Consider the following 12,861-nt stretch of genomic DNA (forward strand, 5'->3'; position numbering starts at 1 on the left):
AGACAAATAAATAAAGTTCAACTTTTATGTTAAAAGACAACATTGCCCTTCTTCTTCTTCTTTGGGCGCCACCAAGGATGGAACCAGGGGGGGTCTAGTGGCGGCGGCCGCCACGTCAAGAATTTTAGAAAATACGATTATTATATGTGACAATTTTTTTTATCCCCAACTTATATAGTCTCGCCACTGCTAGATTTTTTTTCTTATTTTTTATTATATTCTAGTCATAAATCTTCTTCTTCTTTTTTTAAGAAATGAGACCTAAAAAAGTATTTCAAAACTAAATTCAATGGGCCAAAGTAAAATAATATAAATGATGATGTGTAATTAAGAAAAAAAATTCCACACTCAAACCCTAAAACAACTTAACCTAAAAAAATTAAGGAAATTAATTATTATGCCATTATCAATGCCCAAAATTAAAATTAGTCATTTTTCATACTCCATGTGTAAATGACAAACATCATTTAGTTTAGTTTTTGTTATGTTATTTTAATTTTTTCTGCAGCCGATGACTATTAATATTGTAATGCATTTTTGTATTGAGGATCAATCTTTATGAACTTTATCTCAACTTTAATTGAATCCCCACTAAGAAACAGTGGATGAGATCTATCTCCAAATTAGTCGTTCTATTAGGTTGGATATCGAGTAATGCAGAAAGATACCCCATTGAGTCTTCAAGCCAGTAAGGAAATTAATGAGTATATATATATAGACACACACACAGAGATTTTCCAGTGCTTCGGGAACACAACCACGTGGATATTCTTGTATTCTTAATTTATTTTACTTTTGCTTGAACCCAATCAAATCTACAACTATGACTATTCAACCAAAACTAATGAGCTAACCAAGATTAAGAGTGACCAATCTGATTCAAATATAGCTAGGTGATAGACGCGTAAATGTTCACATTAATGCCCCCTAATTTATCTTTATTAAGTCCCATTTATTTTATTATTCAGAGTTTAATGCTTAATTTTTGTGTTGTAGGTATTTGGAGAGTTTGATACAAAAAAGTGCAAAAATTGAAATATTGAATGGTGTTCGAAGTTGGGTCGTTTGAGTTTAATCTAGTGGAAGATCTAAATTGCAATATGGAGTTGAGAGATACTAGCACTGAAATTAACGGGCATGAGTACCAAGGAGATGGAGCCAAAGAGAAGACTCTCACTGTAAGAAGAAATTAAGACTTGGACTTGGACTTGGACTTGTATTTAAATGGTGGGCCAATGGTTAGAAGTTATACATGTTTTTATAGTGGCCCAAAGGGCTACTATTCATTAGATATTATTTTGACTTGGTCCAATTAGGCCTGGCCCTCGACTTGGACAGGCAGTAGAATAATAGGGTTATATGTTTTAGGCAGCAACAACGAGATCTTGATTCCCACGCACGGATAAAAGAGAAAAAAAGACGAGGCAGCCGATTTAGAAAAGAACGAGGGTTGCCGTGATATAGTTTTATTCCTTTTAAGTATTTTGAAGTTTTGTTTAATTACTTGCATTCCAATAATTCATTTTAATTTCTGTTCTTTATAAAAGTTGTTCGTTGGTACTTATTTAACATAGATATTTCGTTTATTTTCATCTCGCATAATAGAAGCATGATTCAAATTAAGATTTATTCTTTTTCATGCATAATAATCAGTGAGTAGTTGCATAGGTAGGGTTACGGGGTGATTAGCATATCGTGGCTAGTCTGGACACTGTTCCTATTTTCAAACAACGTAAAAATGATTTAAGATTGAAAAATACTTCCCGCGGACGAACCTGGGCATTGTCGGAGCCCATGTAAACGGGAGAATTGGGGGTCCAAAACTCATTCTTCGCTGCCCATGGGTAAACGGCGACCATAGAGTCTTGCAACTTGCAGGGTATCTTTTTCAATCTAAAATTGAATGTTTTTAAGAACACTGATTGGAGCAGGTTAATCTAGACTGGTTGCGAGTGCTATGAACCCTACGACCGTACCTTCCTTTTAATTATTTGAAAAAAACAATCAATTTCGCAGGGTTTAGTTAATCTCATTTAAAATGACAAGGGGTGGCTACCTAAGAGCCCATTTAAATTAGTAAAATCCGAGTTTTTAGTCAGCACACATCACCGTCTTTGTGGATTCGACTTCGGTCTTATCGAATATTATGCTGCGTCGGTCTCCGCCCTACGCTTGGGGCAACCCATTATTTTAGGATTAGAAAATCGTCAAGCACTAGGTTCATTAGAAAACATTATTTGGAGACAGCTGCATTCCTTACTTTTTATAATCACGTATATCTCAGTGTCTCGTGCCACTTTTAATTAATTAGTTGGAGATAGATTTCTTAAATTATCTTTCAAGACTATTCCAACTATAACATTCACGAGATCGAGAATTAAGAACCAAGTCAGAAGTTACTATGGGAGGATTTCTTGACCTGGGAATTATCTTGCTGACAACTATGTATGTGTACTATTCAAATAGTCTTGGTCTCTCTTTTTGGTTTCATGTAATTGAGAATGATGGTTTGGTGTCTAATGGGAGAATATTATCAACTTATTGTTCAACGAGGGAATCAAAAGGACCGAATGAAATTCATTTCAATTCCCACTGAATTGATAGGTTCCCACTTTATCAGCTGGTGGCAAACAAGAGCCTCATACGTTGTTATTGAAGCTGACTGCAGGAGTCTTCACTGAAAGTCTGCTAAAATAAACAAACAAAATGTCTTAATTACACATTGAATGAGCTTATCCCCACACACAGTCATTCTCGTATTTGAGAAGGACTGTGTGTGGAATTTTTTTGCTCAAATCCAATATTAGAAGACTCCGCACTTCATTAATTTGTTTGATTGATTGATTGAAGATTCGTCCATTTGGATTGGAGAAGCAAGTCAATGTTGTTTTTTTTTTTTTTGTGAAAATTAGTATTTTGCAAGACTTGATTTAAGAGAGGGTTTTGGTTAAGAGTTTCTGATTGCACTTTTGGTGAGAGAATTTATAATAAATGGCCATACACTATAATATTGCAGAATGAATGAGCATTGGACCCACATTATAATATTGCATCATTATAATGTATGACCTATAATGACTTGCGCCAGCTGACATGCTAACTAAGGATGGAACAAATGGGGTCTAATAGTGGTGACCGTAATGACAAGAATTTTAAAAAATGCAATTATTATATGTGACAATTTTTTTATCCCCAACTTATATAGTCTCGTCACTGCTAGGTTTTTTTCCTTATTTTTTATTATATACTAGTCATAAATCTTCTATTTTTTTTTTCATGAAAGGAGACCCAAAAAAGTATTCCAAAACTAAATTTAATGGGCCAAAGTGAAATAATATAAATGATAATGTGTAATTAAGGAAAAAAATATTCCGCACTCTAACACTAAAACAACTTAACATCGATGCTCAAAATTAAAATTAGTCTTCTTTTGTACTCTATGTGTAAATGACAATCATTTAGTTTAATTTTTTTTAGAGCCGATGACTATTAATATTGCAATACATTTTTTTTTATTTTTTTAATATACATTTTGCCACTGCTAGAGTAAAATCTTGGTTCCGTCCTTGGGCGCCACCACTTCCAAACCCAGCCCAAAATCAAGCTCTGCTTGTGTGTAATCCAACAAATGAACACAATTAAGCAGCCAATTTGTGCTTCATCATGGATTTGAGGTCTTTCGTCTTCAGTCAGCTCTCTCTCTCTCTCTCTCTCTCTCTCTCTCTCTCTCTCTCTCTCTCTCTAATTTAAGGGTGATACTATTTGTTTTAGTTAGGCCAAGAGGTAGGGTTACTGGTAAATAGTTCGAAAGTTTAGATGGGTTTATGAGGTGTTGGATGTTTTGAATGGGAAACATTAAGCTGGTCCCATATCTCAAAATGAAAAAGAATCAAGGAATCCGCATTTCGTTTACTGGAAAAAATATAGGAAAAAAATTATTGTAATTCAGAGCTGATTTCGGCAGATCCTGTACTGATTCACCGCTGCAAAGAGCACATCAACATCACCATGGCAATCCTTGAACACCGACTGAATTTCCACGGAAAGATGGATTGGGATGAGAGAAAAAGGACACAGGGTATCACAGTCATTTTAACATTTTCCGTTAACGGTGTTAGCGTTGCACTTTAGTCCAAAATCATGTGAATTGGTCATTTCAGAATGTGATGGAGGTGATGTCCTAAAGGCCTTAATCACAATGAGGTAATCTATATTTTGACCGATTCTTAAAGCATTTAAATGTCTAAATAACATCTAATACAAAATACAATATTTAGGTGCATTCTTAACAAACAAAAAACAACTAAAATTAATATTGAAATTTGAGAAGGAAAAAAAGAAAAAACCGAAACTATCCATATGCCGAACCTTAGTTCCGTCGTCTCTGCGCTCACATGGGTGAGGACCAGATCCAACACTTTACGTTTTCAAATTGAAGAAACTTGTTCGAACTGTCACTATTAGTAGTGTATCGTATCGTACCTTAAGCTGCTAACAAAATCAGGTAACCAAAGAGTAATTTATTCAGTGGTTTGAGGCAATGTCACACGATGCCCAAAGACCAATTTTCACTGCACATTTTTGTAGGGGTTCATACACTTACTACTGAATTCCTTCAAAATAGGTAGATGAGAAGGTTGTTGGGTCACCATGCATGAATCACTAAATAAATTTCCTAAAATCAGGTACTCCCTCTGTCCTTATTCTTTAGTCTCAATTATTCCCTCCGTCCATTTTTTAAAGTCCATTATTTCAATTTGGATTGTCCCTTAATAAGTGTCCATTTTGTAAAGTTAGTGGGTAAAAATTGGTATATTTTCCATTTTGCCTCTAAAAATAGATTTTATTTTGAAAAGTTGCGTTTGGTTTGGTTTTTGAAAATATTTTTGAAAAATAGTAGGGATAATAAGTGGCGAGAGATAGAGAGAGAAATGTTGGAAGTATGGAGAATCTAATAGAAATTTTTTGAAAAATTCTTTTTGAAAAGTAAAGAGAACAAGGCATTAGTGAGTAAAAGTGTAATTATGATGTCTTCATAGAGGATAAATAGGAAAACTGGAAATAAAAGTGATGTGAAAAATGTAAAGATGACGTTTTCTTAATAAGTTTGAGTTACGAAATTTTTAAAAAGGAATGGAGGGAGTACCACTTTTTGTGGTCCCCAATATTTTTTCCCACTTCAAAACTAAATGGCTATAAATCAAGGAATTTCTCATTTTACCCTTCCAAAAAATAAGTTCTACTAACAAAAAAGGGGGATTCAAGGGTAAAATTGGAAAATTAAATGATCAAACATTCAATTATTATGTCTCCTTATTAAGTTAGAATTCTGAAAAAGGACTAAAGAACGAAGAACCAACAGTCTAGAATAAATAAGAGATGAGAGAGATCCCATGATCGATCAAATCTTCATCTATTTGATCGATTCTAAATTCCCAATATTCGTTTCTCTTCCTATTGAAATGGGTAGCATAATCCGGTTCTTCGAGGACAAGACTCTTTTAGTCACTGGTGGCACCGGCTTTTTGGCAAAGAGTTCTCTCTCTCTCTCTCTCTCTCTCTCTCTCTCTCTCTCTCTCTCTCATATTATTGCATGAGTCATGACCCTCTTTGAAATATGCAGTTATGGTGGAGAAGATACTAAGGATTCAGCCAAATGTAAAAAAGCTCTTTCTTTTAATAAGAGCTAAAGATGCTGCAGCCTCAGCAACACAACGATTACATGATGAGGTATTGAATTGTGCTACTCTTTTCGTCTAGTAATTGTAGTTCCATTACGCATTTCTTCTCAGAAGAGAAGTAGAAAATTTCGAACGCTATTCTTTAGAACTTTCGTAATCAATTTAAGTAACTTATAAGGTTCTTTAAACTGGTGTAAACAAATTTAAAAAAAAAAAACCTATGATATGTGGAACCGTGTTTATTATTTTTAATCTGAAAAAAAGGAATAACTTTTCGCGATTAACTAAAAATATGAGATGGAGAGAGTAGAAGCTATAGACATAAGAAGTACCCTTCATCATCATCATCATGACGAATTTCCAAAGACTTATCAATATATACCTCTTACCGTTCGGCATACTATTTGAGCCTCGTTAAGAATGGTTTTGTTCCTATTATTGATTCCCTCTGATGAAATAGATAATGAAATTGCAGCTGCTGTCGATCTGAAGATAGTTTTAAGTTTGTATCTTTTCAATTTTCTCCCCTACAGACCGATTTTGTGAAAATACCCATCACTTCATCTATTGGCCAAACTCATCCTTTCCCTTTCCTTCCATCCCTCTGTCATTTGTTGTGGTCACCTTTTTCTTTTAAAAAAAAAAGAAAATAACTTTGAGAGGCGAATAGGTAAGTTGACACTCAGAAAGCATTCTCCATCTTCTAGCTAGCTTGTTCTACATTTCATATAATTAACATACTTCATGTCATACATAGGTCATAGGGACAGAGCTGTTTAAAGTTCTACGTGAGAAATGGGGTGAAGATTTCAATTCCCGTATTTCAGAGAAGGTGGTTCCAGTTTCAGGAGATGTTACTTGTGAAGCGTTGATCAGCCTCGAAGAAAGTGAGCTGAGAGATGAATTGTGGAGAGACATAGATGTTATTGTGCATTCTGCCGCGACAACCAAATTTGATGAAAGGTGAACAACACAATATGAAGATTGATTTTCTCCACCAAGCCAAACGTGAAAATGAATCGAATGAAATTAATTTACGAAAAATCATGTATGGACTGACTTTTATGTGTGTATATATACGTATATGCAGCCACCGTGATGGATGTTTTAATTTAAAATGAAAGGAGTGCAAGGGACATGCCACATCATTCTACATACATATACATATAAATATATATATACACACACACACACACACACACACACACACACACACTAGTGGATGCCCGTGCCTGAAGGTACGGCTCGAACAATCAATACACGGAAACAAATACTGAACTCGCATGCAATATACGGCTCAAACAATCACAACACGCAAATTAATACTGAACTTGCGTGCAATATACCAACCTGTGTCCAACAAATTCAACTATGCTATAAATAATAATGCAACATATCCATTGATAAACATCATAATCTTAATGGAAAGGAAATAAGTAGCAAATATACAAAAAATAAGGAAGAACTCACCTCGGTGGATTCGGTGAAATAGATTTTGGTGGTATTGAACTTCCCAAGAGAGAGAGAGGAGGGGAGAGGTAGAGAAAGTAAAGAAGAATGTGAAAATCTTACGAACGTGTATAGAAAATTCTATTTTCGGAGATTTCCATGATGTATGTTTGATAGCCTAGAAATAAGAAGGAGGATGCTACGAATACCGACCCAAGCACACAAATCATACGTACCGACCATAGGCGGGGCCCACTCCGTACCGGCATAGATGATCCGAGCCGTTCAATAATTTTAAAATTAAAAGCAAGAGGGTATATGAAAAATCAGTTCCATCTAATATGTACAAGTGCTTAATCTAATCTTCTCATTTTTCATCCAATCTTTTCATTTTTTTTCGATTTTTAAAAAATGGGAAGTTTTGTTCAAGCACTTACACATATCGGATGGAGCTGATTTTTCACGGGTCCCCTCGTTATTTTTTTTAAATTATTGAACAGGTCGGATCATCCGTGCGGGCCCAAAGTGGGCCCCGTGTACTGTCGGTGGCCATGGTCAGTGTGCTCAGGTCGGTATCCATAGAGTTTTCGAATAGGAAAAGGAATGTTGGCTTTGATTTTGGTGATCTCGATGGCTTTGATTTCAGTTTTGTACAAAGGTTATATATGATTTTGGTTTTCATTTCAATAATGCCTTAATGAGTGGTTTGAATAGGGGTAAGTATGGTTCGAATTGGTTCAATTTTATAATAAACCAAGAACCAAACCAATACTTATCGATTATGAATTTAGAGAACTAAACCAACCCACAAAAGGTATAAAACCAAACTAATCCAAACCATTAAAGTACGGTTCGAGATCGATTTTAAACCACGGTTTGTTTTGAATTAAGCTATCATTTTCAATAAATATTTAAAGTACTTAAATTTATGAAGATAAATTAAAAGAAAACTTATGTTAAAATCAATTTCATTCAAATTATCAAAACACACTAACATCAACCAACTAATTAAGAGTGGAATACCACAATTGCCTCAAGTCTTGGTAGTGAAGGAATTATAGGAATAGAATTTAGAGAAATTTAGAAATTGGGCAGTGTAAATTGACTCTGGTGATCCTATGTGCATTTTGTGTATGATAAATTAATAATCATAGGAAATTTTGAATGAGTTGTGATATATAGAAGTTTAATCTAAATTATCATGGCAGAGAAGGAAAACTAAATATTGCGGTGAATTTAATATAATTAATAATTGGAAAAGTAGTTGACTAACTGTGAATGTGAATCCATATTTATTTGGTGAATCATACTTAAATTATAAGTGTGTGTGTGTGTGTATATACACACACACACACACGGTTCGGATCAGTTTGGAATGATAACTGTGAACGTAATTCCACAAATCAAATCATATAATGCGATTTTTAATTTTTTTAAACCATGACCAAACCATACTACTAAAAAACAAACCAAACCTTTTAGTTTGAACTAGATTCGCGGTCTGACGAATTTTTTGCTCACCCCTAGTTTGAATACAATGCCTTAATGTGAGTAATTTATGGGAAGAGAGAGATTGAGAGAGCGCTTCATTCCTTTGATTCCAACGGCTATAACCTTATCACTAAGTACGATCGAACGGCTGTAGATGCATCTATGTTTGTATGCCTAGACATTTTTAAAGAAAACCACTCTATTTTAGTAATATAGATAGCACTCTATAGAATTTTTTTTTTTCCTGATAAGCAAAGAAGAAATTTACATTTGTACAAAACAAATTTACGTGTTGCTATGGTCAAAAAGGTTTCCTTTGGCCTAATTTTCATTTCGGTATTCGTCTTTACGAGATAAATCTGAAAAGTAAAAATATGACAAAAAGCTAAAACAAAATTTCACGAAATACAAAAAAGTTTGAAACGACTGACTTCTAATGTCTTATCTGAGCTTTTTTCACCTCGGGTTGATAATTTTATACATTTTTTTTTATTTCTATCGTCGAGATGAACGATAAAATCCAAAAACTAACTAAAAATCACATAATACACATCGTCTTTAAAATAATTAACTTAGTCCAAATCCACTCTAATTAAGTGTGATGCATCTGATCTTCTCTCTTATTTTTACATTGACTATTGGAGATTCAGATATGATATTGCAATGGGTGTCAATGTCATGGGAGCCATGCATGTTCTCAACTTCGCCAAGAAATGTACTAATATAAAGATGCTTCTCCATGTATCTACCGGTAACCAATTTTTGTTCCCAATTGCTAAAAACAATCTTTCATATCTATGTTTTACACTTATGATATTAATTTCCAAGTGAAATATGGTGTAATTTATTTCAGCTTATGTATGCGGTGAAAGGGAGGGAGTCATTCTAGAGAGGCCATTCGCTATGGGTGAGACACTCAATGGAACCTACGGTTTGGACATTTGGGTAGAGAAGCAGTTGGTTGAAGAAAAACTACGCGACTTACGAGCTAGGGAGGCTACCGAAAAGGCAGTTACAGCGGCCATGAAGGACTTCGGAATTCAAAGGTCTACAACAGTACTAGTATTACGATACACACCCTTTATTTGGATTATGTACAATATGAATATGACCGATCGACTCCGACCCGAAGGGACATACAACATGGACTTTCTTACCAGGCGTATGTTATATTGCTAATTTATAAATTTGTTAATGTGAAATTAGGGCAACGCATTTTGGATGGCCGAATACGTACACGTTCACAAAGGCAATGGGAGAAATGGTTTTTGGGCACTTCAAAGGAAATCTACCTCTTGCTATCATACGTCCAAGTATTATTACCAGTACTTATCAAGAACCATTCCCAGGATGGATTGAAGGTTTGAGGTAACTCGTCTATCATAGCTAGGCCTAATTTAAATCATACGTCCAAGTATTATCTTTATATCCTTGTGTGTGTGTTCCGAGCCCGGCTGCGGTGCCCAACTTTGATTATCCTAATTAGGCATAGTTTCTCAAAAGAAAAAAAAAAAAAACTTGGGGCAGTTTTTGTTTTATCTTTATTCAAATTTTTTTTTCCGCATTTAAGAGTTTTACATCAAACTTTTTTGAATTGTTGGTTCATCTTGACGATAGCTGCACTAAAAGTGATAAATTTGGATATTTTCAAAAAAAAAATAGACAAAAACAAAGAATCAAATGCGAAAAAATTTGAATAAGGACAAAACATAAAAAAGCCCAGGCTTTTTTGTTTTTGTTTTTGAAACTAGGCCTTATTTATCTTGGAGGATCAATCGAGCGAATTAATTATGAAAAAATTTATGTAAACAGATGACTGGATATATGTTAGGCCACATGGGTATCTATCAAAATGGACAAAAGTCACAAAACTATTATTTTGAGAATGAAGTTCTCATCATTTTGTTGGAGACAAATGAATATCATCAAATGGCTACCATTGCCACCAACCTAATTTTCGCATGAACGATCTGTGAAGGATAGTCAGTTAATTTGGATCATCAAATTGGGTCTGTTGGTGGGCTTTACACCCTATCTAGGTAGGAATTGAACCAATTAATAAGCTATCTGAACTTAACCGAAAATGTTGCGCCGCCTCAGCTTCGAATTACGACAATTCAAAGTCAAAGGTAGTTAAAACCGTTGAAAGTTGAGGGTTTCCATCAATATTTTAAAACCCGGACCGGACGGACAGTTCAACCGGTTGAACTGTCAACCGGACCATGTGCAAGTCCGGACCAAGCCTAAAACTGCTACAGTATTTTCTAAAAACCAATCTAGTTTTCAAAAACCGCTGAAAATAAGCAGTTGAATCGGTGAACCGGGCACGGGTCAAGTAGACCGGAAGAGACAAATCTTGAACTAAGTATTTTCTAAAAACCAAGTATTGTTTCCAACCTACGTGAGATTGATAAAACACAAGCACACTTCATCTCAAGAGCGCTGGTCTGTTTTTCAAAACATTGGTTTCCATGGCGTTATTCCTCCTATAATTTACTCATTCCCTCAAAAGAAGCATAATGGACTACTGAACTAATTAAAATTGCCAAAGCGCAGAACCATGGATGTCTTTGCCCTTGGGATTGGAAAAGGAAAATTGAGATGCTTGTTAATTGATCCAGAGTCAGTTGCTGACATGGTAAAAGCTCTCTCTCTCTCTCTCTCTCTCTCTCTCTCTCTCTCTCACTGATCATTTTTCCAGATACCTGGGGATATGGTGGTGAACTCTATGCTGGTGGCCATAGCTGTGAATGCCGCCGCAAATCAACATCCCAAAATCATGATTTACCATGTGGGGTCCTCTCTTAGGAACCCATTAAGGTATGACAGCATTCAAGTGTGTGGCTTTCGTTACTTCACCAAGAACCCATGGATCGACAGGAGGAGTGGAAATCCCGTTAAAGTACGCAAGATCAGAGTGTTCAGCAATACCGCTAGCTATCGGAAATACGTGACTATCCATTACTTAATGCCATTGAAGGTACCTACTTCCTTCTCTCTTTCTATCCTCCTGCGTTAACGTCAATGCTATGTATGCTGGAAACAAACAAGATCTCAACTTTTGTTCATGAAATTATAACGACGACGACGTTCAACTGTGGAAATTATAATGCCGGCAGGTGAGAGTATCCAAATTTTGTGCAATTGTTTGGCATTTCTAACATTTTTAAGTATTGTCAAATCCTGCAATTACACTCAACTAAAGTAGTTATTCATTTTGTTAATTATTAGGTATTCAAATTGTTGAATGTAGCACTCTGTCATTGCCCAAAAGCAACATATATCAACCAGGAACGAAAGATGAAGTTTCTTTTGCGATTAGTGGAGCTTTACATGCCATACTTGTTTTTTAAAGGAATGTAAGTACCATTTGAATGCGAATTCTTTATTTTTTTTCTTAATCTATACGATGGGTCACAGATGGGGAGTTTTAAGAGTGGAAAAAAGAAAAAAAAAAAAAAAAAAAAAAAAAAGATAATTTAAATTACTTCAAAATTTTATTATGCACTTTGATAACCAAGAAATTTTGGTAAAATAATGTTTCCAAATTTTCTCGAAACATAAAAAAATGAATTTTACTTCACTTATATTTGGTTTCCTGTTCCACATTTTCCATTATATCCACAAATCCAAGGTCTTGTAATACTTCTGTGTTGGCAATAATTTGTTGTATGCAGTTTTGATGATCTCAACACAGAAAAGTTGCGAATGGAAGCAAGGGAAAGTGGTGGCGAAGAGGGAGGAGTGTTTTATTTCAATCCTAAGTGCATTGACTGGGACCAATACTTCACGAATATTCACTTTCCTGGAGTTGTCAAGTACCTCTTCTAATTATCCCCCCCAAAAAAAATCCAAACTCTAAATATAAATTGCAGTCACGTTTATGTAATAATGGCTTTATGTCAAGAAACTATGATGTGTTTCCTTTTATGATGCTATATTTATGAAATAAAAGTCTGGCTTGTGGATTGAAATGCTAGGTTGTGCAAGCATGCAAGCACCGAAGATGAAACATTTTTGTGAAACATTAATTAAACAACCATGTCACACCCAACTTATATGGAACTTACAATAATCAACAATGATAATACCAAACGGTCATCAACAGTACTACCGCACGCGGCCGGTGTGATTGTAGACTTCTCCTATAAAATCAAACCAACTTGTCAAACTATGCTCAACACTTTTTGATGAGGTTCAAGATGAGACTGGCAAAAGCCTCAGTACTGCTTGGGCTGGC

At 35.0% G+C, this 12,861-nt stretch overlaps 1 protein-coding gene across 2 annotated transcripts; it reads left to right on the top strand.

Moving 5' to 3' along the window:
- Nucleotides 1-5,359: 5,359 nt before the first annotated feature.
- On the top strand, nucleotides 5,360-12,593 carry LOC131312616 (alcohol-forming fatty acyl-CoA reductase-like). Of its 2 annotated transcripts, none has more exons than XM_058340499.1 (10): nucleotides 5,360-5,535; nucleotides 5,624-5,730; nucleotides 6,439-6,644; nucleotides 9,272-9,372; nucleotides 9,475-9,667; nucleotides 9,828-9,989; nucleotides 11,178-11,259; nucleotides 11,323-11,601; nucleotides 11,853-11,980; nucleotides 12,299-12,593. In XM_058340499.1, exons 1-10 carry the CDS (start codon nucleotides 5,394-5,396, stop codon nucleotides 12,450-12,452), a joined length of 1,554 nt encoding a protein of 517 aa, XP_058196482.1. In that variant the 5' UTR covers nucleotides 5,360-5,393; the 3' UTR covers nucleotides 12,453-12,593. The 2 variants fall into 2 exon arrangements, with proteins under 2 accessions (XP_058196482.1, XP_058196483.1); XM_058340500.1 differs by having other exon boundaries at nucleotides 5,400-5,528; nucleotides 12,299-12,489.
- The last annotated feature ends 268 nt before the right edge of the window (nucleotides 12,594-12,861 follow it).

This window comes from Rhododendron vialii, chromosome 13a (assembly GCF_030253575.1).
Source record: "Rhododendron vialii isolate Sample 1 chromosome 13a, ASM3025357v1".
NCBI lineage: Eukaryota > Viridiplantae > Streptophyta > Magnoliopsida > Ericales > Ericaceae > Rhododendron > Rhododendron vialii.

What these genes read in the sequence shown, in the direction of transcription:
- LOC131312616 (XM_058340499.1), top strand. Translation starts at nt 5,394, where the DNA reads ATGATCGATCAAATCTTCATCTATTTGATCGATTCTAAATTCCCAATA. An exon ending in ACAACCAAATTTGATGAAAG is followed by an intron (nt 6,645 to 9,271) that starts GTGAACAACACA and finishes TTGGAGATTCAG; the next exon opens with ATATGATATTGCAATGGGTG. An exon ending in CAGAGTCAGTTGCTGACATG is followed by an intron (nt 11,260 to 11,322) that starts GTAAAAGCTCTC and finishes TCATTTTTCCAG; the next exon opens with ATACCTGGGGATATGGTGGT.